Source organism: Pipistrellus hanaki (genome assembly GCF_964339955.1).
Source record: "Pipistrellus hanaki genome assembly, chromosome: 6".
Classification (NCBI taxonomy): domain Eukaryota; kingdom Metazoa; phylum Chordata; class Mammalia; order Chiroptera; family Vespertilionidae; genus Pipistrellus; species Pipistrellus hanaki.
The window spans coordinates 41,542,428-41,567,111 of NC_140508.1; the positions used below are offsets into that span (position 1 = coordinate 41,542,428).

The following is a 24,684-nucleotide window of genomic DNA, read 5'->3' on the forward strand; positions in this document are numbered from 1 at the left end:
AGCAAAGTCTCTGGCATAAGAGCCAGGCGTGTGATGGAGCTGCTTGTACTGGTTCCAGAAAGCCAACTCTTGGCGTCTCTTTCCAGCTCTGCCATCAGTGACACACCATGGTAGCTTGGGATCTGCCGTGATGAGAGTCTTTATAGTTTATACCATGGAAATCGGCAGACGCTATAAATCAGGGTCCTTTCCCCCTCAGAGAGCCAGTTGTTACATAGCTACCAGCACACCACTGCATCCTCTCAGGTACAGAAATCCATATATTGAAATGAGGGTCCATCTCCCCAGACCCCTGCTTCAAGCAGGACTAAGCCTGCATAGACTAAGGCAGGATGTGAATGTTGTTTGAAAAGGATAACCTATTACACAGAAAACTTTCAATATTTACACACCTTGACAATTTGCCTACTCTTCACCCTCCTTGTGGCCACTTAAATGTTTCCTCAGAGCCAAAGAAAGACCATCTGGTGCTTTGCTTTCCAAACTTGATGGGCCCAAACCAGGATTAGAGCAAGCGTGTCTGCCGAGTGGGTGCCATGTCCGCGTCAGACAACTCCAGGGCCTTGGCCCTGAGACTGACCCCTGGGGGAGGCGGCTGGTTTGCTACTGCTCTGCCTCCCAGCCTGTGGGCCACCCCAGAGGCTCCCTGACTCACCTCCAGAGGCTCCCTGGGCCACCTCTGCTCCACCTGCACTGGCTCGAGGATGACTCAGCTGAGAGTGAAACGTGATCAGGAGATAATCGGGTCCAGATGGTGCTAACTCGGATGGAAATAACAGGCAGGAGCACGGTGCAGCCTGTCTCCTTGGTCTGGGGAAGTCCAGCTCAGTTATTTTGAGAAGTGACGCTACCTGCGCTGCCACACACCCTGGAAGTGCTACCTTGAGTCACTCAGCGGCAGCCAGAGGCGGGAGAGACACGCAGCTCTTAGGCAGGTGAGGCAGGCTCCGCTGGGTACCTGGCCCTGGGGGAATATGGAGGGATCAGCATAAAAGCCCTGAAGATTTCCCTGGCTCCTGAGGATCAAAGGATTGAGGCAAAGGATAACCTGGGACTGCAATCGGAAGAAAGCAGCGCAGCAGTACTAGAGGCAGCCAAGTGGGGGTGCAGGAAGTGGCAGCAGAGAGGAGCCTCCTCTGTTTTGGTCCCGTTCTGAGGCAGAGGAAGAGGTTGGAATTCACTGTTCGACGCAGTTTGGGGTTGTGTTGTTTTCTTTCTGCCCACAACTCGACATGAGAAAGACACAAATAAAAAAACTTCTTGCCTGCAGAGCCCAGCCCAGGGAAAAGATCGCTCTGCTCAGGAACAATAGGAACCATGAAGCCAGAGCAGTGGGGAGAGTAGGATGCTGACACTGGCCTGAGTAGGCCGGGGGTTCAGTGAGGACACCCCGCAGCCTGCTGGGCTGCTCTGGGTGCTGTGCTCCACCTCAGTCTCTCTGGCTGTCACGGGTGTCATAAGGTCTGGCCCACAGGAGGCACGGATGGAAGAAACCACCCCTGTGAGACCAGAGAACCAAGCCGATGGTCAGAGGGAGAGACTCGTGTCCCTATGAGTCTGGGCCTTTGCTGACAGTATCTACGGCCCGGTGAGATGAGAAGTGGGAGGATACCTGCTCCTCAGACCTTGGCCATCTGAGGGTTCTTCTCAGGGATTCTGTCAGTGCAGCAGGCCCATGGGATTTTGTTGAAGACGATTGGAATCTTACTAAGAAGATTATAATATCTAGTCACTGTGAGTTAGCTTCCACTCTAAATAGACAGTGATGTATAGAGAGCTGCCCCTCTCTCTATTATGAATCTGGAGAACAATACCAGTGTGCGGTCCACATACATCATTTCCCATCATCCCAGAAAAGGTCCCGGTAAGGCAGTGGTGTGCTGGGAAATGGTCGCCAACCAGCTCTCTGAAAAAAATCACCATGCATGTATGTGTGGGCGTATGTTTGCTATAAATTTTACCTATAAGAGAGGTTAGAAACGCAATTCACAAGTAATAATAAAGCACAATGCTCTTTACTATGAATTCCATGTAGTCACTGGATTCTCAAAGAATGCTTTTGTTGACTTTTATGGCCAACAAATCTGTAGCCAACCTATGGTTGTAACTGGTCAACCATGTAGTACTGACATGAACGTTTAATATTAATGTTTGCATTAATGATAATGCAAACGTAAAATAACATCTTTGTATGCGGAAACTTCAGTTTGGATAAGTCAGATAATAGTAGTTTTCAAATAATGGAAGGTTCTAATTTTAGTGCTATTCACAATGTAATGGCTATAGACACAACATTCAATCTGCATTATTAACATTTTTTCTATCACTTTCTTAAGTCTAGATAATCAACAAAGCAATCAAGTACTCATTTGTAGTATTTGCTGAATTCCACAATATAACAGCCAATTTCAAGCCACCAATGTGATGTCACTAAAGTTGGAAAGAGGCACAGAATCTGATCATTATATAGTACTAGAGGCCCAATGCACAAAATTCATGCACAGGTAGGGTTCCCTAGGCCTGGCCAGCGATCAGGGCTGATCAGAGCCTTCCGTCATTCCATGCTGCCCCCTGGTGGTCAGTGCACATCATAGGGAGTGATCTAACTCCCAGTCTCCTGGTCAAACTCCAGAGGGAACATTTTGCATATTAGCCTTTCATATATATATATATTTCCATCATGTAAGTCCAATAGAAATATGTAACCTCTACAGTAAAGATGATAAGGTATAGTAAAGTAATTGCAAAGTGGTGAAATTTATGTTACCTTTGTTTTTAATGCAATTTAATTGCAAGTTATAGAATTTTTAATGAATGCTGTTTCACAACCAGAATTTTAAAAATTGATTCTCATGATCTAGCACATCCTTGCTTGTAGGTTTGTGTAGCCTATTGTGTCATATTTATATATTTTTTTAAATGAGGAAAAGATAGAAATACAGAATACTTTATGAATTCTCAGGGTAAAATATATTATTTCTTTTAAAAATTAATTTATTTTGGTGTGTGTGTGTGTGTGTATGTGTGGTTTTTTTGTTTTGTTTTGTTTTGTTTTGTTTTTGTGTGTGTTTTGTTAATCCTCACTCGAGAATATGTTTCCATTGATTTTTAGAGAGAGTGGAAGGGAGGGGGAGAGATAGACAGAGAGAAACATCGATATGAGAGAGACACATCAATTGGTTGCCTCCAAGCCAAACCAGGTAGGGATATTCATTCTCAACATGTTAGGAAAGTATTACTTCAACCCAGTGGGTGGACTGGAAGGAGAGAAGTTTGCCTGTGGGCTTCCGTTTCAGGGGCAGGCTGCTAAGACCAAATGCCTGAAGGTCAGAGACAGCATTCAAGCAGCTGACACAGGACCCCGTTCCTGCCCAAGGGCTCTTAATAAAGGCCCAAACCAGGCTTTTTTCCAAAAATGTTTTTAATTCCAACATCCATCTTAATAGCTTACTGTAGACTAATTTAGCAAGTAGTTGTTATACTAAAAATAGAAGCTAATGATTTCAGCTAAAAACAACTAAGCCAGCACTATCAAAGCATATTTATTGTAAGAAACTGATTATCACAGGGTGCATTTGTTTTCCACTTCCTTTTCCCTGTAGAAAGGCTTAATCCGATTCCCACAGTGAAAACAACAGCAGTTCTTCCTCTGCTGGGCCCTACAACGTTAAGGCTGTGTTCTCCAGCGGGCTCCCACTTCCCAAAGCACGGCCAATCACCTCACACAGGGGCGCGGGGACCCCACAGAGGGTCGGCCCCACCTGGTACTCTCATTGCCTAAGTGCCATTCAGCGAACACTGGCAGCATCAACTCATTTCTCAAGCGCCCACTGGTACCCACTGCCAGTTTGGTACCACAGGGATCTCAATTAGTGGGTACTAAGAATGGAATTCCTTTGAATAATATTTGCAAAGCCTTTATAGGGCACGACCTTGACAAAATGTTTTAATTTAAAATTGTTATAAACCATCAAAGAAATGATTAGCTTTTGCCCTTCTCTGGGGATTGCCCATGTTAGACTGAGACGCTGAATGACTAATGTAGAGCACTAATTTTAGGGCCGACTCAGAATTTTCTTTTCCAGATTGTAACACCTTAATGGATTTCCAGTTTCCACTTAATGTTGGGAAACCTGTTTCTAATGCCACCATCAGGATTCCAAAAGAGGGGTCTTTCAGGCAAGGCAAAGAGCTCAAAGACACACACACACGTGCTCACACACAGATGTTTTTTCCTTAAAGTCAGCTCTAAACTCTTCCCTCCAGCTACAGATACACAAGTTGTCCCCTTACTCCTACCCCATCCATCCCCATGGACAAGCAGTGGTGTACTGGGAAATGGGTACCTGGCCCTGGGCGGATACGGAGGGATCGGCATAAAGAATCCTGGAGATCTTCAGAGTATTAAGAATAGGACCCATGTGCTTACCTACGCTCAGGAAGGTGTGGTCTTCCTGCTGCCCTACTCAGTGGTGTGGGCTCACCCTCCTGGTGTAACAGCATGTTTTAGATAAACACAGTGGCATCAAATTGAGCAAACACTCTCTTGCATGCCTTAAGTTAGGGTTTCTTGAATTAAATACCCAATTGATGAGAATAGGTTAGCTGAGAGTGGTGGGATGCAATGACTTCATTCTGAGACTCATCTCACCAAGTCAGTGTATTTTCAAGGGAAAAATACCTATTTTTATAGAGCAGCTAAACAGGTAAATGACATGAACTTAGGATTACTAATAAAATGCACCTCTGACAGGCTTAGTTTGGGCATCGTGGAGCAAAAAGTCCATTCTCTGCATACCTACGTAGCCATCATTGTCTGAGTAATTTCAGCCATAAGGAAAGATGTATCAGAATGCTAAAGGAAAGTTGCTCCCTGTGCATGGGATTACTTGGAAATATAAGGATGTGTATTCCAGGGAAAAGTCCTGGATTTTGACTATTCAGTCAGCATACCATATCACTATACAACCTTTAAAGGGCTTTTTTAACAAGTTTCATTTCTCCTGATATGAAGCAAGTTTTGAGTGTTGACATTTCTTTCAATTTTAAAAAGGTAAGTAGTTCCAGACTGCATGTTCTTCAGAAGATTGCTTCTTTCTGTGCTGTACACATGGCTGGGCCTTCCGTAACCCTGGCAAACTAAACTGCCTCATCATCACAGCTCCTGCAAGTTTTCTGTGCAAGTTGGTTCATCAATTAAAGCCAGGTCTGCACCTAAGTGCAGCTTGAAGAAACTGCCAACCATGCATGGCTAATTACCAGGACAAACATTTTTATTTCAAAGTTGACAAATAGGATAATAAGTCTCAAAGCCTATTATAAGCTCTAAAAAGAACAATTGCGCCTTAGCCAGTTTGGGTCAGTGGATAGAGCATTGGCCTGCGGACTGAAGGGTCCCTGGGTTTGATTGCAGTCAAGGGCACATGCCGGGGTAGCGGGCTCAATTCCCAGTGTGGGGTGTGCAGGAGGCAGCCAATCAATGATTCTCTCTCATCGTGATGTTTCTATTTCTATCTCTCTCTCTCTCTCCTTCCTTCCTCTCTGGAATCAATAAAAATACATATTTTTATAAAAAGAATAATTGCTACCCTCACATATGACCTTTCAAAATGCTACCCTCACGTATGACCCTTACCCATCTTTGGTTAATAAGTCAGAGGTAACACTTCTTAGAAAAACTAATGCCATGGACAGTTATCTCAATAAATCCCTCTTAGCCTCTTCCTACAAAGGCCAGTCAGAACCCAACTCAGAATCAGTGATATTACTCCAGACAGCTAAAGGGTAATTTGGAAGCTTCCTTAACAAATGAGGGGACTCGGGTACCCTCTCAAGAGCTCTTGAATTGGAATTTTCTATAACATCCCTATAATAATATATTTGACTCTAAAGCAGTCCAAGTGAGGTAAGCCCTCAGGAAATTTCCTGAAGTGGGGAGAATGGCCACAAGTATAACCTGCCTTCAGCACCAGGATACTAACCCAGAGAATTCAATTTATGTGGGACAGCCACTCAAAGTCTGCTTTGAACCTACTCCCCAAAAAGCTGATGGAAACAGATGAGGAAAATTCTAAAGAACTACTTTGTACTTTATCTGAAAACACAATCTATGAATAGCAAAACCAACTTGAAAAAATAGATAGATGCTACCTAAATTTCAGAGCCACTATCAGTGTGAGCCAACTATGAACAAGAGAGTACAAGCATTACAAAGTAAGTCCCGATTCGATAATTTTGATTGTTAACTAATTTGGATTAGTTTTGATTTCACAGAGAGCATGAATCAAACTGGTTAAAACCTTAATAATGTCATAATATTGATTAATATAGTAAATCCTGAATATAGAAGATCTATGACTCCATTAATACTTCCACTTCAGGAACAGAATTTTTACAAAATCAAAGCAATGCTCTTTTGAAGAACAAAGTTTTAGGACACTGAAGAAAGACAAAGTAATCATTACCAATTCATTACGGATCTATCAGAGACTTTTTTTTAATCCATTCAAACCCAAGTACAGATCAGACTCTGATCCTATATTATTTCTACATTTTTAGAACTTTTCACTCAAATTCAAGGTTACAGTGGCCTTAAAAACACCCACAGGAAAAGAATGACATGAAAGATAATATGAAGTACTAGCTGTTGCATTAGAGTGGTTATTTTTCTTTTCTCTACTTTTCAAATTTCCTATTGCATGTAATATAATGTTGTAATTAAAATCGTAAATTAAGAAAATTCAAGGTTACAAAACACAGTTAACTTTATAAAAATAATTCTTCAAATATAGTCAGCCAAGACAAAGATGATTGAAGGAAAGGTCCCCAGGTCCTGGGAGGAGCTTGAACAGTGAATGGCATCATCAGCATTTCCCGGCATCGAGTCCTCGGAGACAAGAGGCAGCAGGAGCCCCCTCTCCCGTGGCACAGATCTCCCCCAGGCACCGATGACCAAGGCTGGATTTTTACACGCTTATTAGTCTTGTGTGCCTGCGGAATCTGCCTTGATTTGGTTTGATGGTGAAGAAAGTGAGGTTCATACACTAGAACCAAATGACCAGGAAAGGTCACAGCACTGGCAAAAGCAGCCCTCACCAGCCTCACCAGCATTCTGTAACCCATGGCCTAGGAAAGATTAGGTAACATTTTTTTTCCCCAAATTATATTGCATTGTTCAACTATGTTCACTTAAAAAAAAAAAAAAAAAAAAAAAAAAAAAAAAAAAAAAAAAACTCTATGCAGAAGATCTGTAAGCAGACCTCATTCACACTGCCAGGACTCTCCGTCCCCTTACAGGTTTTTGGGGGCAATAAAAACCAAAATCTATATTTAAAATATGTGTGCATCTCATAAGATAAATTTTTAAAATTCAGGGTTTAAGTAGCACAGTGGCCGTTCCAAATGAGAAACTTTGTTTACTAATATGTGTTTACTGCATTGGCATATAAAGAAGAAAACCCTCAATAAGGATTTCAGAGTCATTCCTCAAGAAATCACACCATGTGTGCCCCAAGGCTGTCCGTGTTCTAACGTGACTTCCTTCCTCAGTCTCTAAATGCGTCCTCCGCCGCCTCCTCCGAGTGGGAGGTATCTGCAGGTTGGCATCTGCCTAATCCCACAGGGTCCTCCGGCGGGTGTCACAGCTGCTGGTTGGTGAAGAAGGATTTAGTCTCCCTGCAGACAGGATTTACGCAGAGCGGGCAGCTCAGAACCAGCTGCTTGGAGCACAGCTCGTTTGATTGGATGTGTGAGTGCACCAAATCGGCCAGGGCCTGCAAGGCGGGTGACAAGAGGCAAAGATTCATCAGAACAAAAAGTCTGCTGTCTCCCCCACCCATGCATTTCCTCTCCCATCTGTTCTGATAATCACTGTGGCTTGGGGTTTCCTTTAATCTGAATGATGAACCCTTTGAATCACATCCTACAATATCTTTCTCTCCCGAGCATCCTCAGCTTGGAGAAAACTTAAAAAAGAGACTTTGGAGAGTGAAATCCTCTTACCCCGCCCGCTTAACCTCGTCGGTCTCTGAAAGGCAGATTTTAAATCAGACAGTGGTAGGTGGATAGAAGTCAGAAAATGGGGGCTCTCTAAAGGAAAAGGGAGTGAGAGGATAAGGATTTCAATTTTACTTTTGTAATTAATTGGACCTCAAAATGTTCTAATATGTGAGAAAAACCAATATTCTGAGCGAGTTTCTCAGAGGATTACTCTCCGATATGTTCTACTAAAAGGGTTGTAAGTCCAGAGATACCTCAGAGAACAATGGATTTCCATTAAGAGACTCGGATCTTCTGATGTTTTCAACTCCACACTGAATCAAATGAGAAAAGGGAGGAAAAACACATACACGTTTTATTTTCCTTGTGCTTTTTTTTTTTTTTTTTTTTTTAAGAAACCGACTGCTACAGAACACACACACGTGCACACACACACACAATTCAAAGTCTTACTTCAAAAGAATTCTAACATTGCTCAGAAATGAAACATTCACAGGACCAAGCCATATGCTGATTTTCAACCATTATCATAAAATGGCTCTTCAATTTCTACTTCTCCCCCTACCCAGTACCTACCAATAGGTGCTTTGTTTCCAAACCATTTTTGAGGGTGTATTTGATAGAATTCCCAAATAATTTAAGTCTGCTTACCACTCTTTTTGTTTTATTGTATCTTTCTAATGCACATCTTTATAGACTCTACGTAAGCAGAATGTTGATATAAGTACATTTTTATACCTGTTTTGATTCCAAGTGTCAAAAGAGGTAAATTAATTTAATGTATATGGAACCTAGGTGGGATCCAATTTAGAGTTGGGATTTTAAATATACCTTGACATTTTAAAAATCTAAAATAAAAATCTGAGCATTGTTTTAGTATCTTCCTTGCTCTCCTTTCCAAAAATATCTAGTTAATTATCCCCCAAATAAGTGAGAAATATCTCATTATTATTTATTCAGGTAGTTAGGATCTTCTCTTTCCCTTTCCAAAATGCTGATGGCTTTTCAGGTGCTTTATCTTTTCAGTCAGCATTAACATCAGAAGACTGGTCTGGGGAAATGCTGAGGTTCAGTAAACACACAGTTCTCAACAAGAGACTGCAGTCTAAAACTTCATGGAGAAGTCAGCATCAGCAGGGTAACCGGAGGTGGCCAAGTGTTAGACACTGCTGATGGGAGCATTGAAGGACACATTTCTGTAGGGAAATGAAGTAAAATATGTCAACATTTAGATTCCATTTCTAGGAATGGACCCTCAGAAAAATGGGGAAAATAAAAAAGGAAATGTTTATCACAGAGCAGTATATGACAGTAAAAAATCAGAAACACCTTTAATGTATACTAATTAAGAATTTGTTAAAAATTATTACTTAGATATAATTATTTATTAATAAGGTCCATAATATATTTTTAAGAAAAAAAAGGCTACAAAATATTAGGAATAAAATGCCATTTTGTTAAACGTGTAAAATACATACACACATAGAGGAAAAAGGGGTCTCATTTTTACCAAAGCATTAACATATTATGCCTGAAGGGTAGGATTCTGAGTGAGTTCTATTCTCAATGTTTTACTTCTCTCAACTGTCTGAGCTCTATTATTTTTATTATTAAAAAGCAGTGAAGTTATTTCTATTTGAGGAAAACATTCAAACTACTTTTTAAAGAAAAGTTAATTGCTTTAAACAGAGTATCTTCTCATCAAAATAATAAATTGTAGCTAGATGGTTTTCTTTATTCTCCACATGGACTAATTTATTAGTCACTAATAATCCATGGATTAGTAAGATGTGTTTACTAAAATGAATGAATGTGAATTATCATTCAATGCAAACAAAAAAGTACACACTGCACTTAAAGTCTTCTCAGTGAGCCCACAGTTAGCCTAGGTCATGGTGGGATACGGAAGGCATCATTAAATGAGATCCATGGACAGCCCTGAAACCTCATTTTAGCCAATTACAACTTCCCCATAAATTCTTTATCAGAACTACTGACACGTAATTTAGGCACCCTCTAACTTCATCAGCGCTTGATTGATGGCCTGCGTGCACACAAAAACCTGTGGGGTTGGGTACTCGCTGAAGCTCGCCTCCAACCCACTCTCCACCCGGCCCTGCACCTGCCACCCTGTCCCAGAGAGGGAGAAGGATCCTCCGAGGCCAGGCCTCCATCAATCACTCTGGATGACCAGGGACAGGAGTTCTAGCAGAAGACGGGGGAGGGCTTCTTGGTCCTAGCGCCTCCACAATCCCCACAGAAACAATGCTATCAATTGGACTCAGGTTTCAGGCCGACCTTCAGGAGCCGTGAGATGGAGAGCCACAGTTTTTCTCCACTCTGAACAACAATTCACATCCATCTTCCATTACAAGACACGAAGCATGGTATTTGTAATTTCAATAATCAGATTGATAACAACACAGGAGTAAACAGCTAATTAAGTGCATTAAAAAAAAAGTGGTCGAGAAAATGACATGCTCTTTTCCTAAATGACAATGACTCCTCGATGCCTCAGAAACCCGAGGGACACTATTAAGTGAAGAAAAGGAATTATATAACAATAAAATCTTTTTCCTCCAGACTGGTGAGAAGTACAATTATTTTTTCTTAAGGAAATGTAGTGTTTATTACTTTCAAGTAGCACACTACCCAAATTAAACACAGTGACCATGCCCACAATGGGCCCAATTCAGAATGGCACAAAAGTGCTTCCCCACCATGGAAGCGGGACTGACTTGATGTGGTCAGATTTCTTACTCAGATTAAGTATTATTCAGAACAAGGAGGACCGAGGACCTGCAAACACATATGCCACGCAATATTTTTGAATTACACAATTAGATCCCGACAGAGTGTTTCCCTTTAAAGCCCATCGTGGTGGGATTAATAGGGCAGACGGCAGCATTACCTCATTAGCTAGAACCTGAGAGTACTCGATGTCCAGTTCATACAGAGTTTCAATGTGATCGCTGGTAAACGCGATGGGGACCAGGAGGATGTTCTTCCAGCCCCGCTCGCAAAGCCCTCTGATGGTCTCGTCTGTCTGAGGACCCAGCCAGGGCATCGGACCAACCTAGGAGAAAGGAGGATGCATGCCCAGTGGCCCCACTTCTCCCACTGTCGGGCCCAGCACTGCTCCGGGCACACCTTCCTTGGGAGCACGGGCCATGCTTTACACCTGCTTTACTGGGTTTTGGTATTTCCATATTGAAGCTTGAATCCTTCTAGAAATGACAGGCTATAAATACCAGTTCTGTCACTACAACTAGGAATAATACAGTAAGTCAATGGAACTCAGCTAGTCATTCCATTTCCCCTCCCATCAGACTGGCAGGCAGAGTTCTTTCTGCCCACGGCAAGCAATCAGGTTACACCTAGCCTGTGCGTATGAAAGAGCCAACTCTAACCGTTTCATAACTAAGTCCTAAGATAGGTGTCCTCAAAAGAGCTGACAGCCCACAATGTGTGGAAGCCACTCACCTTGGATTGCCAAACCAGCCGGTAGGGGTTGGAGTAACCCAGCTTCTCCATGACTTTCTGGACAGTGGCGCCCACCTCCTGAGGATAGGGGTCCCCTCTGTTGACCACCTGCAGCAGAGACACATGGGTGTTCAGTCAATCTTGTGAAGGGTTCCAAGAGCCTGGACTGTGCAGTTGAAGGAGGTAATCCCTGGACCAGAGTCCTCCCCTCTGTCTTCTGCACTAATGACAAAGCAATCTGAGCTCAATGGTCAAATTTCCTTGGATCCACTTCTTCATTGGCCAAAGGCCAATCATCTCTAAGGACCCTAAGAAAATGTCAAATTCTATGTCCCATGTTATCCATGGGAAACTGACAATGTATAACAATGGAGGATGGGTCTATCTGTGCCCCCATCTGAAACAGGGGAATGAATGACAGAGCTGGGAAGGAGGAGTCAATATGGGATGAGACTTCTATCTTGGTAGTCACTGGCGTGGCTGACTTTGGAAAGGAATTAAAAGAAGACTGTGTGTACAGCATATAGAACTGAGTTTATGGGGTTCAGAGAAAGAACAGAGGTAAACGCCAGTGGAATAAGAGAGACGAAAGCAGCAGCACATGGGCTCAGATTCCAAAGTCCTGAAGGATATGACCAGCACCTTCTTCTTCCTTCTCTTGCCCTTCCCCTTCTCTTTCCCCCTCCTTCTCCTTCTCCATCTTCTTCTTCTTCTTCTTTGACCTATTCCAATTCCTCTTCCTACAACAATGGAATATAGACAAATGCTTTGTGCACGGCGAATGTCTGATAAACACTTCTGATAGAACAGCTTAATACCTTGAAAGTGTTTAATAAAATTGTATTTTTACTGATTTATTATTTAGTTTCATGCTGACTCCCTAACACGCTTACCTTGCTGTACTTCTCCTCAGTGTAACACTTATTACCTTCTAATATACTACAATATTTTCTTATGTATTATGTTTATTTGTTTTCTCCACTCTCTGGGGGCAAAGAATTATGTCTATTTTGTACATTCCCAGATTCTGTAACAGTGGATAGAACAGTGCCTAAAATATAGTAGGTTCTCAATAAAATACTGTTGACATGAAATACTGATGAACTATTTTATGATCTACTATAAACTAGTTTAAAAACCATTAAAAAGATAAATGTAGAAGAAAAGAGGGAAATACAAAGTCACCATCAGAAAAGCACAGAAATAATTGCTACAGGCAAAAAAATCCAGTGATGGATGTTAAGTTAAAGGGCAAAAATATGATAAATAAGACACTTGGGTAGTCTCAAAGACTCTTCCCTAAGATATTTTTAATTACAAAAAGGAGAAGAATAACTACCCCATGGACAATCCACCTGTGACGAAGGACCAACCATCATAACACCAGCAGTAAGGCACACGTGTCATTACATACCCCGAGATGATGCTCTGAGGAGGACAGGTCACCCCTGGGGAATTCTTCCCTCCAAGGCACAACCTCAGGGTAATCATGAAGAAAGACCAGACACACCCAAACAGGAGAGCATGCTACATAACAGCTGACGTTCTACAAAATCACTCTTCACAACTATCAAGGTCATGAAAGACAAAGACAGATGGGAGGACACGAGGAGACAGGACAACTGAATATGAGGAGGGGTCCTGGGTTCCGTCGGGACCAGAGAAAGGACCTGGTGAAAAAGCGGTGAACCCCAAGGGGAGCCTGGCCTTCGGTTAGCAGTGCTGCCCATGGTTCACGGTTATGTGAGGCATCAACCTCAGGTGCAGCCACGTGAAGGGGATATGGCACTATTTTTGCAAAAAATATTTTCAAATAATAAGTATTTTTAAAAGCCATGAAGGGGGGGGAGGGAATGTAGGGGTAAGAATGGCCTGCTACATCCATTTTCTTCCTCGGCAAGCCCTCGCTCCCCCCACCCTTTTCTTATCCTCATAACTTCATGGCATTCCTCAGTCCCACACAGGACCCTGGGAAGCAAAAAAAAAAAACAAAAACAAAAAAAACAAAAACAAAAAAAACCTGGGAGCAGCACGCCCAGACCTGGCGGGGGAAGAGAAGTGGGGCCGAGGGTGAGAGAACAGAAGGCAGCACCTGGAAACGTTCATGTGTAAAAATGTGTTTCTTCCTTCCCCAGTTCAAGTGCCTTCCTTCTGGCACTTCAGACGTGGCCTCATCACACCAGGACAGTTACAAACAGGATGAGGGTGGAGAAAGAAGATGGACACGTGAAGAAGATTTGCATAATGCCAGAAAAGGAGACTAGGAACCTGTTCGAATGAAACAGGCAGGCTTCCAGAGGAGAGAAATGGATCTCCAGGGCCACATACTGCTGAAAGGGCAACTGCTTAGCTGAGATGTAGGAGAGGAACAAACTGCAAAGGGCTCGGGGCTCCACCCTGGTGCCCACAAGGTGGCAGTAAAGGCCAATTAGAAGAGTGGCCCAGCCTCTCATTAAAGCCATTAGCCCTGGAATTAAAACCTTGATAACACCCAAGAAGATGAAATTATCCACCTTTCCAGCTTTGGAAGCAATGTCTGTAGGACAGGATGCTAGTTCTAAGCTGATGAAACTGGCTGCTTATTCCAAGCACTTCCGTGTATTAAGACGGCACACCTGCTGGATCATCCTTGTTCCTATGCCCAAGCGTGGTCCTTAGTCTAAACTGCAATCGTGCCCAGCAGGGTGGCTCATTTGGTTGGAGTGTCGTCCCTTACACCAAAAAGTTTCCACTTCAATTCCCAGTGTGGGCACATATGGGAGGCAACCAATGTCTGTCTCTCTCTCTCTCTCTCTCTCTCTCTCTCTCTCTCTCTCTCTCTCCTTCTCCCCCCTCCACTTTCTCTATCTCTAAAATCAATTTTAAAAACAAAAACAAAAACATATCCTCAGGTGAGGACTATAAAACAGCAACAACTTGCCGAGACCAGTTTGGCTCAGTGGATAGAGCATCCGCCTGTTGACTGAAGGGTCCCAAGTTCGATTCCGGTCAAGAGCATGTACCGTGGTTGTGGTGCATCCCCAGTGGGGAGTGTGCAGGAGGCAGCTGATTGGTGATTCTCTCTCATCGATGTTTCTGATTCTCTATCCCTCTCTCTTCCTCTCTGTAAAAAAATCAATAAAATATATATTTAAAAAAAAAAAAAAAAAACAGCAACAATCTGTACTCGCTTCCTGGAATTCAGAAAACCCCTGTCAAGCCTTGAGGACAAAAGAGAGAGATTGAGAGCCCCCATCTGAATAGAGGGCCAATAGTCAAGCCGCCAAAACATCAGGCAGGTCAGAGCAGTCTATTGTGCCACTTGTTAAAAATCCTTATATGTGACTATATCTTCAGGTGGTTATGATTTTTACACAGTATTATAAATTATAAATATTATAATCGGAATGAATCATTATTAGGTCTCAAGGAGTGAATCAAGTTAAATGAGCACCACATTATGCCTGAGATTTTAGAATTCAGGACACTGTAGAAACTGGGTCCATGTTACTGAGAAATCCTCTACCACGAGGTCATCCGACAAAATGTTCTTACTTACAGACATTGGCAGTGAGTGGGCGGAAAAAAGAATGACCACCTCGCTTCTCTTCTCCGGTGGAAAACAGTCCAGCTCCTTCCGAATGTGGTCTGCGAAGCACTGCGGGAGTGCCGGGAAAGGAGGGTCAGGAGCAAGTGGGAAGAAAGAGGTGGAAGGGAAAAACAGTATTTTTAAAATGAGAGCCACACCAAAAATGTCGGAGCAACCCTCAAAACCCGGAACTCTCTTTTTGAAAAATTGCAAACAGTACGGTCTCTCTTGCTTTGGTTCATCATCAAAATGGCTCCTAACGGGTTCAGGGGCTTGGGGAATTTGATGGGAAACTTCTAACGCTCGCTAATGGCTCACTGAAAATGAACGCTCTGGATCTGCTGTCCCCCGGGAGGAGCGGGGCACACTTCCAGATGGAAAGGAAACACAGATGGGAAGGAGAAGTTGTTTTAAGACCTCTCATTTGCTCGGTTAGCAGGAAAACAGCTTACAGGGTCTTTCTGAATCTCCTTAGTTTGGCTTTCAGGCATATTGCATTAAAATGCATTAGACAGAAATAGTAGAGGAATAAGAAAATATCATCTATTTTTATGACCTTTTCCTTCTGAGCCCAATATCCTCACTGAGTCAATCTTCATAACAACCTTCACAACAACAGATGAGAGGTTGTAAAACTCCCATTAAATCCACAGAGGGCGGAAAGATGCACAGGCGTGGGGGCCCATTCAGTCACATCTGCGGAACTTGGGCTAGAACGCAGGCCCGCCTCCTCCCCCAAACCTCTGCCGACCAGACCAGTTAATTCCCTTCGTCTAGTTGGCACTTTCCGACTCACATCAATAGGTGCTGAAATACCAGATCTGAGGAGGCTTTCTTTCATCTTACACTTTAATCATTCTTTGTCATTTCACTTATAAAGCAAATGCTACAAAGGACATTAACGGGCCAATTGACAAAATTTTAATATAAACATGGGTTAGATAAATTAATCAATGTTAAATTTACTGAAACTGAATACTGTATCATGGTTATAGAAGAAAATCTTCCTGCTATTTATCTATAGAGTGATTTTAGATATGAATATGTGTAAAACTTATTCTCAAAAGGTTCAGGGGAAAAATTATGTATAAATATATATATATACAGAGATAAATGTTTATATTAATACTATGTGAATCTAGGTAAACAGTAGACTTTTCTGCATGTTTGAAATTATTTCCAAATAAAAAGGTGTGTTTTTTTTATTGTTGTTTTAAATTTTTATTGTTGAAAGTATTACATATGCCCCCTTTTTCCTCCAATTGACCCCTTCTGGCCCAACAAATAAAAAGGTTTTAAACCATTATAAAGGACAATTTACCAGAACCAAGTAAATTTATACTCATTGGTATGTGGATATATACCAATTTAGGATGAGCAAATTATTCCTCAATAAACACTGAGATATTGTTCATCTTTACAGAACCCTCAAAAATTGGTAAATAAATGCTCCAAGGCACAAAATGGCACCTAGAGAGTTAGTTCCCTTTTCAAATGTATAATTGACTTATAGGATGTGATAGGAGTAGATGCAGACAAAAAAGGGATTTCCCGGTAGTCTTTGCAGTGTTTGGAAACTAAGGATGCTCACAAAGGATTACTTCTGGACAAAAGCCTAGGTGAGGAGGCTCACTGCGAAGTTCACGTAGGAACCCAGAACATCCACTTACTCCAATTATTCCGACAGCTGGGTAACGGCACTAAAATGACCATTTTATGTAATTACTGCCTGTAATAAGTGGGAATGTTGATTTAAAATTTTTAGTTTCAGTTTTTAACTATAGTTTTAGGTTAGGGTCTAGGTTTGGGTCTGTGTGTTATTTCTGTTTCTCATGTAATTACATCATATTAAGAATAAAATCTACGTGTCAATTTTTTTGTTTCCAAAGAAGTTTAATATTTTTTCCTTTTCTCATCTTGCAAACCTGTGAGTACAAACACAATTTGTTCCGGCTTACAACAGGCCCTAAGCCACCGTCAAAACTGAGGAGCCGTGGGCAAGTCCAAGTGCTACTTAAATCATCTAGAATCCATCTGCGGTATTTTCTCCACGCAATCCCTCAGCAGAATGAAAGAGGCAGGCGGCTCTCAGAGCCTTCAATCACAGCATCCAGGGGGCAGATAAATGCCTCTGAGATCCCCTTTCATTTTGTGAACGGGGACTTCCTCAGTTAAGAGACCTTTCCATCTTTCTGCTTCCCCCCTTTTCAAATGGCTGAATTTTAATGCAAATCTAATTACTCACTGGATCAGGGCAGGCAGATGCTGTGCAGACCCCGCAGTTCCCTACCACATGTCAGTGCTGACCTGAAACACCCCTCATTTCCAGTCCAGGCCTCAGAGAGCAAGAGCTGCAGCTCGCTGGGGCTCCGATGGTACTGACAGGGGCGCAGAAGCAAACCACACCCATTTCCAGGAAGGTGCCTTCTGTTCACTTTTTACTTGAAACCTAATTTCAACCTAAGGGTTAACCCGTGACTTCTACAAACCTGAGGAAACAAGCTGGCCTGCTTTTAATGATGTCTAGCACCATCTAGCGGTTACAGAGTTTAAAATGTTTTCAGACTTTTAAAAAAGATGTTAAGTTGGTATTTTGCCAGTCAGAGAATGTCCAAGGAATGAAACATAAACTGGGTGAAATCTAAATCACTTAATTTTTCTCCTACTTCAACTATCTGAAAAGCAGAAACTTCCTCTGGCAGAACAAAACTATATCTGTGTGATATAGGGCATTTATAGCAATGCTCTTGTATTCAGAGGGCAAAAAAGGATATTAAAATGAATGAATGAAAGCTAAAGCTATTTTACCATTTGCGACAGCATGGGTGGACTTAGTACTATGCTAAGTGAAATAAGTCAAAGAAAAATAAATACTGTATAATTTCATTTATATGTGGAACCTAAAGAACAAAATAAACAAACAAAACAGATACAGACTCATAGATAAGGAGAACAGACTGATGGTTGCCAGAGAAGAGGAGGGTTGGGGACCTGGCTGAAAAAGGTGAGGGGATTAAGAAGTACAAATTGTTAGTCACAAAATAATCTAAGGGATATAAAGTGCAGTGTAGGGCAGCGGTAGCCAACTGGTGGTCCGTGAAGTCCAAAAGGTTGGCAATGCTGTATAGGGAATACAGTCAATGCTAATATAATAATTATGTACGGTGCCAGGTGGGTACTGGAAACATTGGGGGACCACTGTGTAAAGGATATGGCTATCTAATCTCTATGCTGCACACCTGAAACTAAAACAAAATTATACTGAATGTAAATTGTAACTGAAAAATAAAATAAATTTTTAAAAACCCATTGACTTTAGAATTGTACTTTTCACTGTTCTCCTAATGTCATCTATTAATATAAATATTATAAATACAAATGGCATAGAAGAATTTTGAAATTTCTAACATATAAAACTTTCTTGATTGAAATGTTAAATTTCTTTTCATGTCTGAGAACATGTAGATATATTACCTTTAGGTTTTAAAATTTTTGATATTTTAAAGGATTCAGAACACAGAGGGCTTATTTGTCCGCCATTCAGTCTATGAATGTACATTAGCAGAAACACCTTGTGTAATCTTTGATGTTCTTCTGGTCACTGGGAAACGCCAAACTCAAAATGTAATTCTGCTATGGTTTGTGACTAACAGTATTAACCTGAAGGAAGAAAAGAGTCTAACCTTTAATCTTTGAAAGTATTTTCTCTTGTCACAATAATCCTTTTTTTAATCCCCAGCATACAATGTAAGTAAGAGAACCATGAGGCTCAGAGGGACAGACACCTGTAAAAAAAACTGGCCACACAGAAGCTGGGGTGCTGGGGTGCTGGTAGGCTCTGGCTTACCTGAATGAGGAGGGGATGCGTGGGCCACCTGTCGATTGTGCTCCACTTCATCATGGGCTTCTTTCCCACTTGATTATAGTATCTGTAAATGGCATTCAAGCTGCTACCTGAAATAGGCAGGGGCCATTTAGTAGGTGCCTATTGACTACAGTGAAGATAAAATAATAAGACTAATATAGGCAGTAATGATAAGTTCAAAATTGGCAACCTCTTCTATACTGAGTCAGTCCAACCACAATCATCCCAATGCTCTAAAATGCATTCAGACTTCACTGTCCTGCAAATGAAGATCACTAAAAAGCAATCCATTTCAACGGCCTTTCAGAGATTATTGAGGTCATTTCTAGTGATGGCAATGGATTTATGAAATATTAGTGGTCATTATTTGCAGCGACCAAGTTTTACAATTAAAAGCATGTCGAGGTTATTTTCCCACCGTGAAGGTAATCAACTCCATTACAGCAAATGTAGGGGGTGGGAGAGAAGGAAAGAAGCCAGCCATTATTCCCATTTTATTAATACATCGTTGTTTTATGCGAGCATAGTTCTTTCCAGTTATATTTCTTTTTAGCTATCTTGTTTTACAAAGTTGTAATTTTAATATGTATGCAATTTTGTGTCCTGAGTATTTGGGGCATTTTTTATGAGAAGAGTATTTCCCACATTATAATAAAAGCTTTATAACCATCCTTTTTAACGGCTTGTTGATAAAAACAGCAGCTTATTGAGGTTTCAATGAGCGCTCTATATTTTTATCTGCTTTTACAACATTATCATCATCCCCTAGAATAAGTTAAATGGGTATCAAAACCTTATCTTGTGAATCTAACAAAACATATACTTCTAAGGAAGAGATGGGGAAATTATGAAAATTTAACAGGAGGTAAATGGTACCGCCCCAGTACAATTTTATCCTGGCCTAGGGGAGCTGAAACTGGGGCCAAGCCTTAATCCTATGAAACTGATCCTAACACAAGGACTCTTCCTCAATCTGAATGTAGAGCAAAAGCTCCAAAACATTTCATGCTTCCCAACACCAATCCACTGGTTTCTCTGACTATGAGAACTATTCATCTGTTAGGTTCCCAACTTATAATGCTAGTTTTCTTAGGCTAAGACTCAACTTTAAAAAATAAAATGAGTTCACGTTGTTGAGTAGAATACAATGAACCAGGAGAATCCAAGCTGAGTCTATTCCAGGTTCTGGAAGCCACATAAGTTGCCCTAGGTCACTCAGAACCATTCCATGAACTACCAGAAGTAGTAATTAGGAGGAACGTATAACTAAAAAAAATCACTTGTGATGGATATACAGAATATACTGGCTCTGCCACAATGTATGTCTACAGGATGCAATAGAAAAAGACACTCCAGTGATTTCAAAGAATGAATGTGCTTCCCGAAGGCTCTCACATCTCTGAAGTGAAGAAGTGTGTACATGAGCTAGACTGGAGAAAAACTGCACAGCCCTGGGTGTTTTAAACACACGAACAGAGCCAGTCATGTAATGAAACCCACAGTCGATCCTTCATCATATAAGTAACTATCTTCTTAAGTTGTCTAATTTTTAGAGCATTTACATGTTGAGATATATTTTTAAAATAAGGCCAAAAAAAAAACCCCAAAAAGTATGGCTTAGGTATTTATAAAATCTGATTCCTTCCCCAGTAACATATCACCGGACATGCTGGAGTTGGAGAGGTAGATTTCCAAAGGAAATCACAGTGCCGACTGCAGAGGATGTCTGAGAGCTCAAGTGTTTTCATAGGCGCCTAACCACAGCAGGTCTGCCAGCGGCCTTCTGCTTCTCCTGAGTAATAAAATAACAGACACTGATAGCCAAAAGCAGTTTGGGAGTAAAAGTGTGCTGACTCCGATCCTTGAAACAGAATACAAACAAAGGTATGTGTCGGTGACAGCAAAAGCTTCACCCACAACTGAGGAGACAGGCATTGGCAGATTGCTTTCCTGCTCCTGTTAAACACAGGAAATGACATGAATCTAGAATCCTAAATTTGCAGAGGAAACCTCAAATTGGGCTTTGATTTAACCAGTAACCAACCCCCATAACTGAAGCATAACAATAACAACAAAAAATAACATTGTTCCCAATATTCTATGGGTTTCTAAAATGTAAACAGTGATCACCTTTGCTATATTCATAAGACTATTAGGGTATCTATAACTATCAGTTTATTATACAAATAATAGAAAGTGCTTAATCCTGATCTATTATACCAGTGATTTTCAACCTTTTTCACCTCGTGGCACATATAAACTAATTACTAAAATTCTGCAGCACACTAAAAATATATATATATATGTTGCCAATCTGACAAGAAAAAGATATAATTTTGATTCATTCATACCAGGCTGCTACTGTTGTGTAGGCTGTTGTCTTTTTTTTTTTACAATCTCAGGGAAAAGAGGTCAGTGCCCTTGACTAAATAGTCAGATACTGCGTGTTTTAAAAATTCTTGCGGCGCCCTGGTTGAAATCGCTGCATTAAAGCATTGAACACTAGCAGCCACCGCCTTCCACCGCCATTTGTAATTCTGTGCCGATTGGCCAATAACTCAAGGGACAGATGAACCATGAGATTTCAAATGGACTGACCTGAACTCTCGAGTTTAAAGCAGACAGGCTGGATTTGCCATTCAAATCACGAAGGATTTATCCTTTCCTTCCACACTCAGGTTCCTGGCTCTTTCTGCCAGGGCCCTGTCCACCCTCCCACTGTAAGAAGCCCTTACCTGTGGTGGAACAGCTGTACTGTGGGTACTGTGTGAAAGCAATAGCCCTTTCAAGTCCATCTCTCTCCATCTCTTCAATTGCTTCTTCTGTTAACGGGTGGACGTACCGGAATCCAATATAGTATTTGTGAGGGGCTATTAGGAAGCATATGTGGAAAGGAGAAAGTATTAATCTTTATATAGATTCCTCCGAGTCGCCAAACGTAATGCAATGTCCAGAACAAAGAACAGTTGAGCTAATTTCCTGTGGTGCTGATAAATGGCGGGGGGAGGGGGGAGGGGGGAGAGAGTTTAGAATATTCCTTGGATCTTATCCAGTCTTCAGCTAGAACATGGACTTTTAATCACTCTTGACTGGGACCAACCTCTCCCCAAATATACACACATCTTTTCTTAGCACAAAGGTTTTTAAAACTCAAGGCTTGCCCACTGTTGTGGCTCAGTTGGTTGAGTATCGAAAGGTGCCATTTTGACTCCCAGTCAGGGGAAGGCAATCAGTCAATGTTTCTCTCTTTCTCCCCTCTCCCTCTCCTCCTCCCCCTCCTCCTTTTTCCTCTCTCTCTCTCTCCCACTCACTCTCTCTCTCTCCTCCCTCCCTATGAAAAACCTGTGCCTCATTCTCTTTACTGAGATGAGAGACTTGAGAGAAGAGAGAAAAGAACTAAGAACCTCCTCTCAAGTACCAGACACTTTGCTTTTTTTCTTCCCTCTGGTTAGAACCCCACCATTCAAATAGGGAAACAGACTCTCCAAGGTCAATGAACCTGCCCAAAGTCACACCCAGCAGATGCTCAAGCTGAAATTTTACCATCTCTGCCCATCCCAGAGCCCATGTTCCGTCCTCCTCTGCCCCCACCCCTCAGGCCCAAGGTCACCCAGATTATATAAAAGCTTTGGGATCCTCAATACAAGTTCACTGATAACAAATGACTGAAATGATCCTTCGGTATTAATACAGGAAAAACACCCAACAACTATGCTTACATTGGAAGTACCAAATGGGATTTCAAATCATTGTTCTTGGCACCTAAGCACCGAAGGGCCCACATCAGCCACATCTTTGTGTTCCTTCCTCCACAGCTTTACCAGCTCCCTCTTCTAAATGTTCCCTTGTCCTCCTAAGCCTTTTTTTCCTACATTTTAAAAGCATCAACAACCACACAATTCTTAGGCATTTATAAATCATGTAATTCAGAATTTCCTAAAGTTACCCAGATTTATTTCCCTGTCTTTTCATAGGATTACACCTAGCTTGCGCTCAGGGATAATATGAGAATACACAACATTAACATTAAGTAGTAATAAATAAACCCAAGATAATGTTACTTTTCAACCAATAGCAGGGGCTAAAACTAAGAATATGATACTAGCCCTAACCCATTTGACTCAGTGGTTTGAGCATCGATCGACTTGCAGATGGAAGGGTCCCGAGTTCAATTCCGGTCAAGAGCACTTACCTTAGTTGGAAGCTCCAAGCCCTGGTGGGGGCAGGAGGGGAGGCAACCAATCAATGTATTCTCTCACATTGCTATCAATATTTCTCTCTGTGTGTGTCTCTCCCTCTCCCTTCCATTCTCTCTAAAAATCAATGGGAAAATATCCCTGGGTGAGGATTTAAAAAAATAATGACACTAAATTGCCACATAAGAAACATTTAGGTTACCTTGAAGGAGAAAATAAACACATTATAAATACTCCTCAATAATGTGACCCAAGAAACCCTGGATCAATGGAGCATGTTACCAAGGATGGGTGCAGAATAAACAGGGAAGCAAGTCTGTGCATGGGAAGGAGGGTCTGACTTGATATTCGCTGGTTGGGGACCTCAGGAAGAGAAAGGGTATAAATGTATAAACGAAACTGTGTTCAGCTGTCTGTCCTTCTAAGCCACCCATCTTATGTCCTCTTGCATAAAATACGGTGAACTGGGACTAAAAACACACCGAGGACATGAACCTGTAAGCAAACGCCAGATGACTGATTGCTCAAAGGTTATGTGGCTCGTCCTAAAACTGCCAGCCTCCACAGTGTCGTCAAGTCCATGTTTAAGGCACGCCTGGCGACCTGAGGTGCCGTGGAAGTGGCACTGGCTTTCTAACCCATATTGAGACATACTACCATCAGATTGGCATAGAAAGATCCCTGATGCTGCGCGTCCTCTCCACCGGGGAAACATTGCAGCCTAAATGCTTAGGGTGTGGAGTTGTTCAAAACTGCAGACTCGAGAGGGGGAGAGGCTGCCCTCACAGATAAAGGCAGGGTGGTGGCTGCATTTTGAAGTGAGAGAGAGTGAAACATCCTGGGAAGAACAGATAAGGCTCCTCCCCCTCCCTACTCCTGGACAGCTGGCAGAGTCGTTTTGTGTGTCTCAGTATTACATAAACACAATGGTATATCCTACAGTCAATGGCGTCTTAAGTGGGATTAAATATGGTACTTATAGTTCATTTGAGTAGTGTTTCATTCTGTACATTATTATTCCGTTAGAGGTTTTCAGAGGACAGTTGCCAGAGGTGCGTGGTCCTCCTTTTGTTTATATTTATTTATTTTTAATTTATTTTAGAGGGAGGGAAGGAAAGAGGGAAGAAGAGAGGAAGGGAGGGAGAGAGGGAGGGAGAGAAGGAGGGGGAGAGAAAGGGAGGGAAGGAAGAGAGAGGGAGGGAGGGAGGGAAGAGAGAGAGAGAGAGAGAGAGAGGGAAAGGTATGTGCACTGACCCGGAATTGTCCCTGCCACCTTTCAGTGCATGGGGATGATGCTCCAACCAACTGAGCCACCAGCCAGGCACGATCCTCTTGTCAGAGCCACGTCTGACGAGGCGCACAGATGCCTCACGATGATGGTACTGCCGAGAGCTGACACCAGCTGCTGAGAGCTGCTTCGGCTCCTGGCTGCAGCGACAGCGAGCTAACTTGGCTCTCCGTGTTGACTCAATAATTAGCTATCCACACAGGAAGAAAAGGCAGTCACAGCAGCCTCAAGCTTTCTTCCCAGAGCAATGACACGTGCGTCTTTTATTCAAACCCATCTCTGCAGA

The 24,684-nt window shown here is 42.0% G+C and overlaps 1 protein-coding gene across 2 annotated transcripts in view; it reads right to left on the bottom strand.

Annotated features, from left to right (window-relative positions):
- Positions 1-6,471: 6,471 nt before the first annotated feature.
- FECH (ferrochelatase) overlaps positions 6,472-24,684 on the bottom strand; it is a 30,549-nt gene continuing 12,336 nt past the window's right edge. For both annotated transcript variants that reach the window (XM_084888802.1, XM_084888803.1), the window contains exons 5-11: positions 21,650-21,784; positions 18,897-19,003; positions 15,020-15,118; positions 11,482-11,589; positions 10,910-11,074; positions 8,253-8,312; positions 6,472-7,772 (exon numbers count right to left, since the gene is read on the bottom strand). In XM_084888802.1, the coding sequence (XP_084744928.1) occupies positions 7,638-7,772; positions 8,253-8,312; positions 10,910-11,074; positions 11,482-11,589; positions 15,020-15,118; positions 18,897-19,003; positions 21,650-21,784 (809 nt within the window). In that variant the 3' untranslated portion in view covers positions 6,472-7,637. The remainder of the gene's footprint in view (positions 7,773-8,252; positions 8,313-10,909; positions 11,075-11,481; positions 11,590-15,019; positions 15,119-18,896; positions 19,004-21,649; positions 21,785-24,684) is intronic.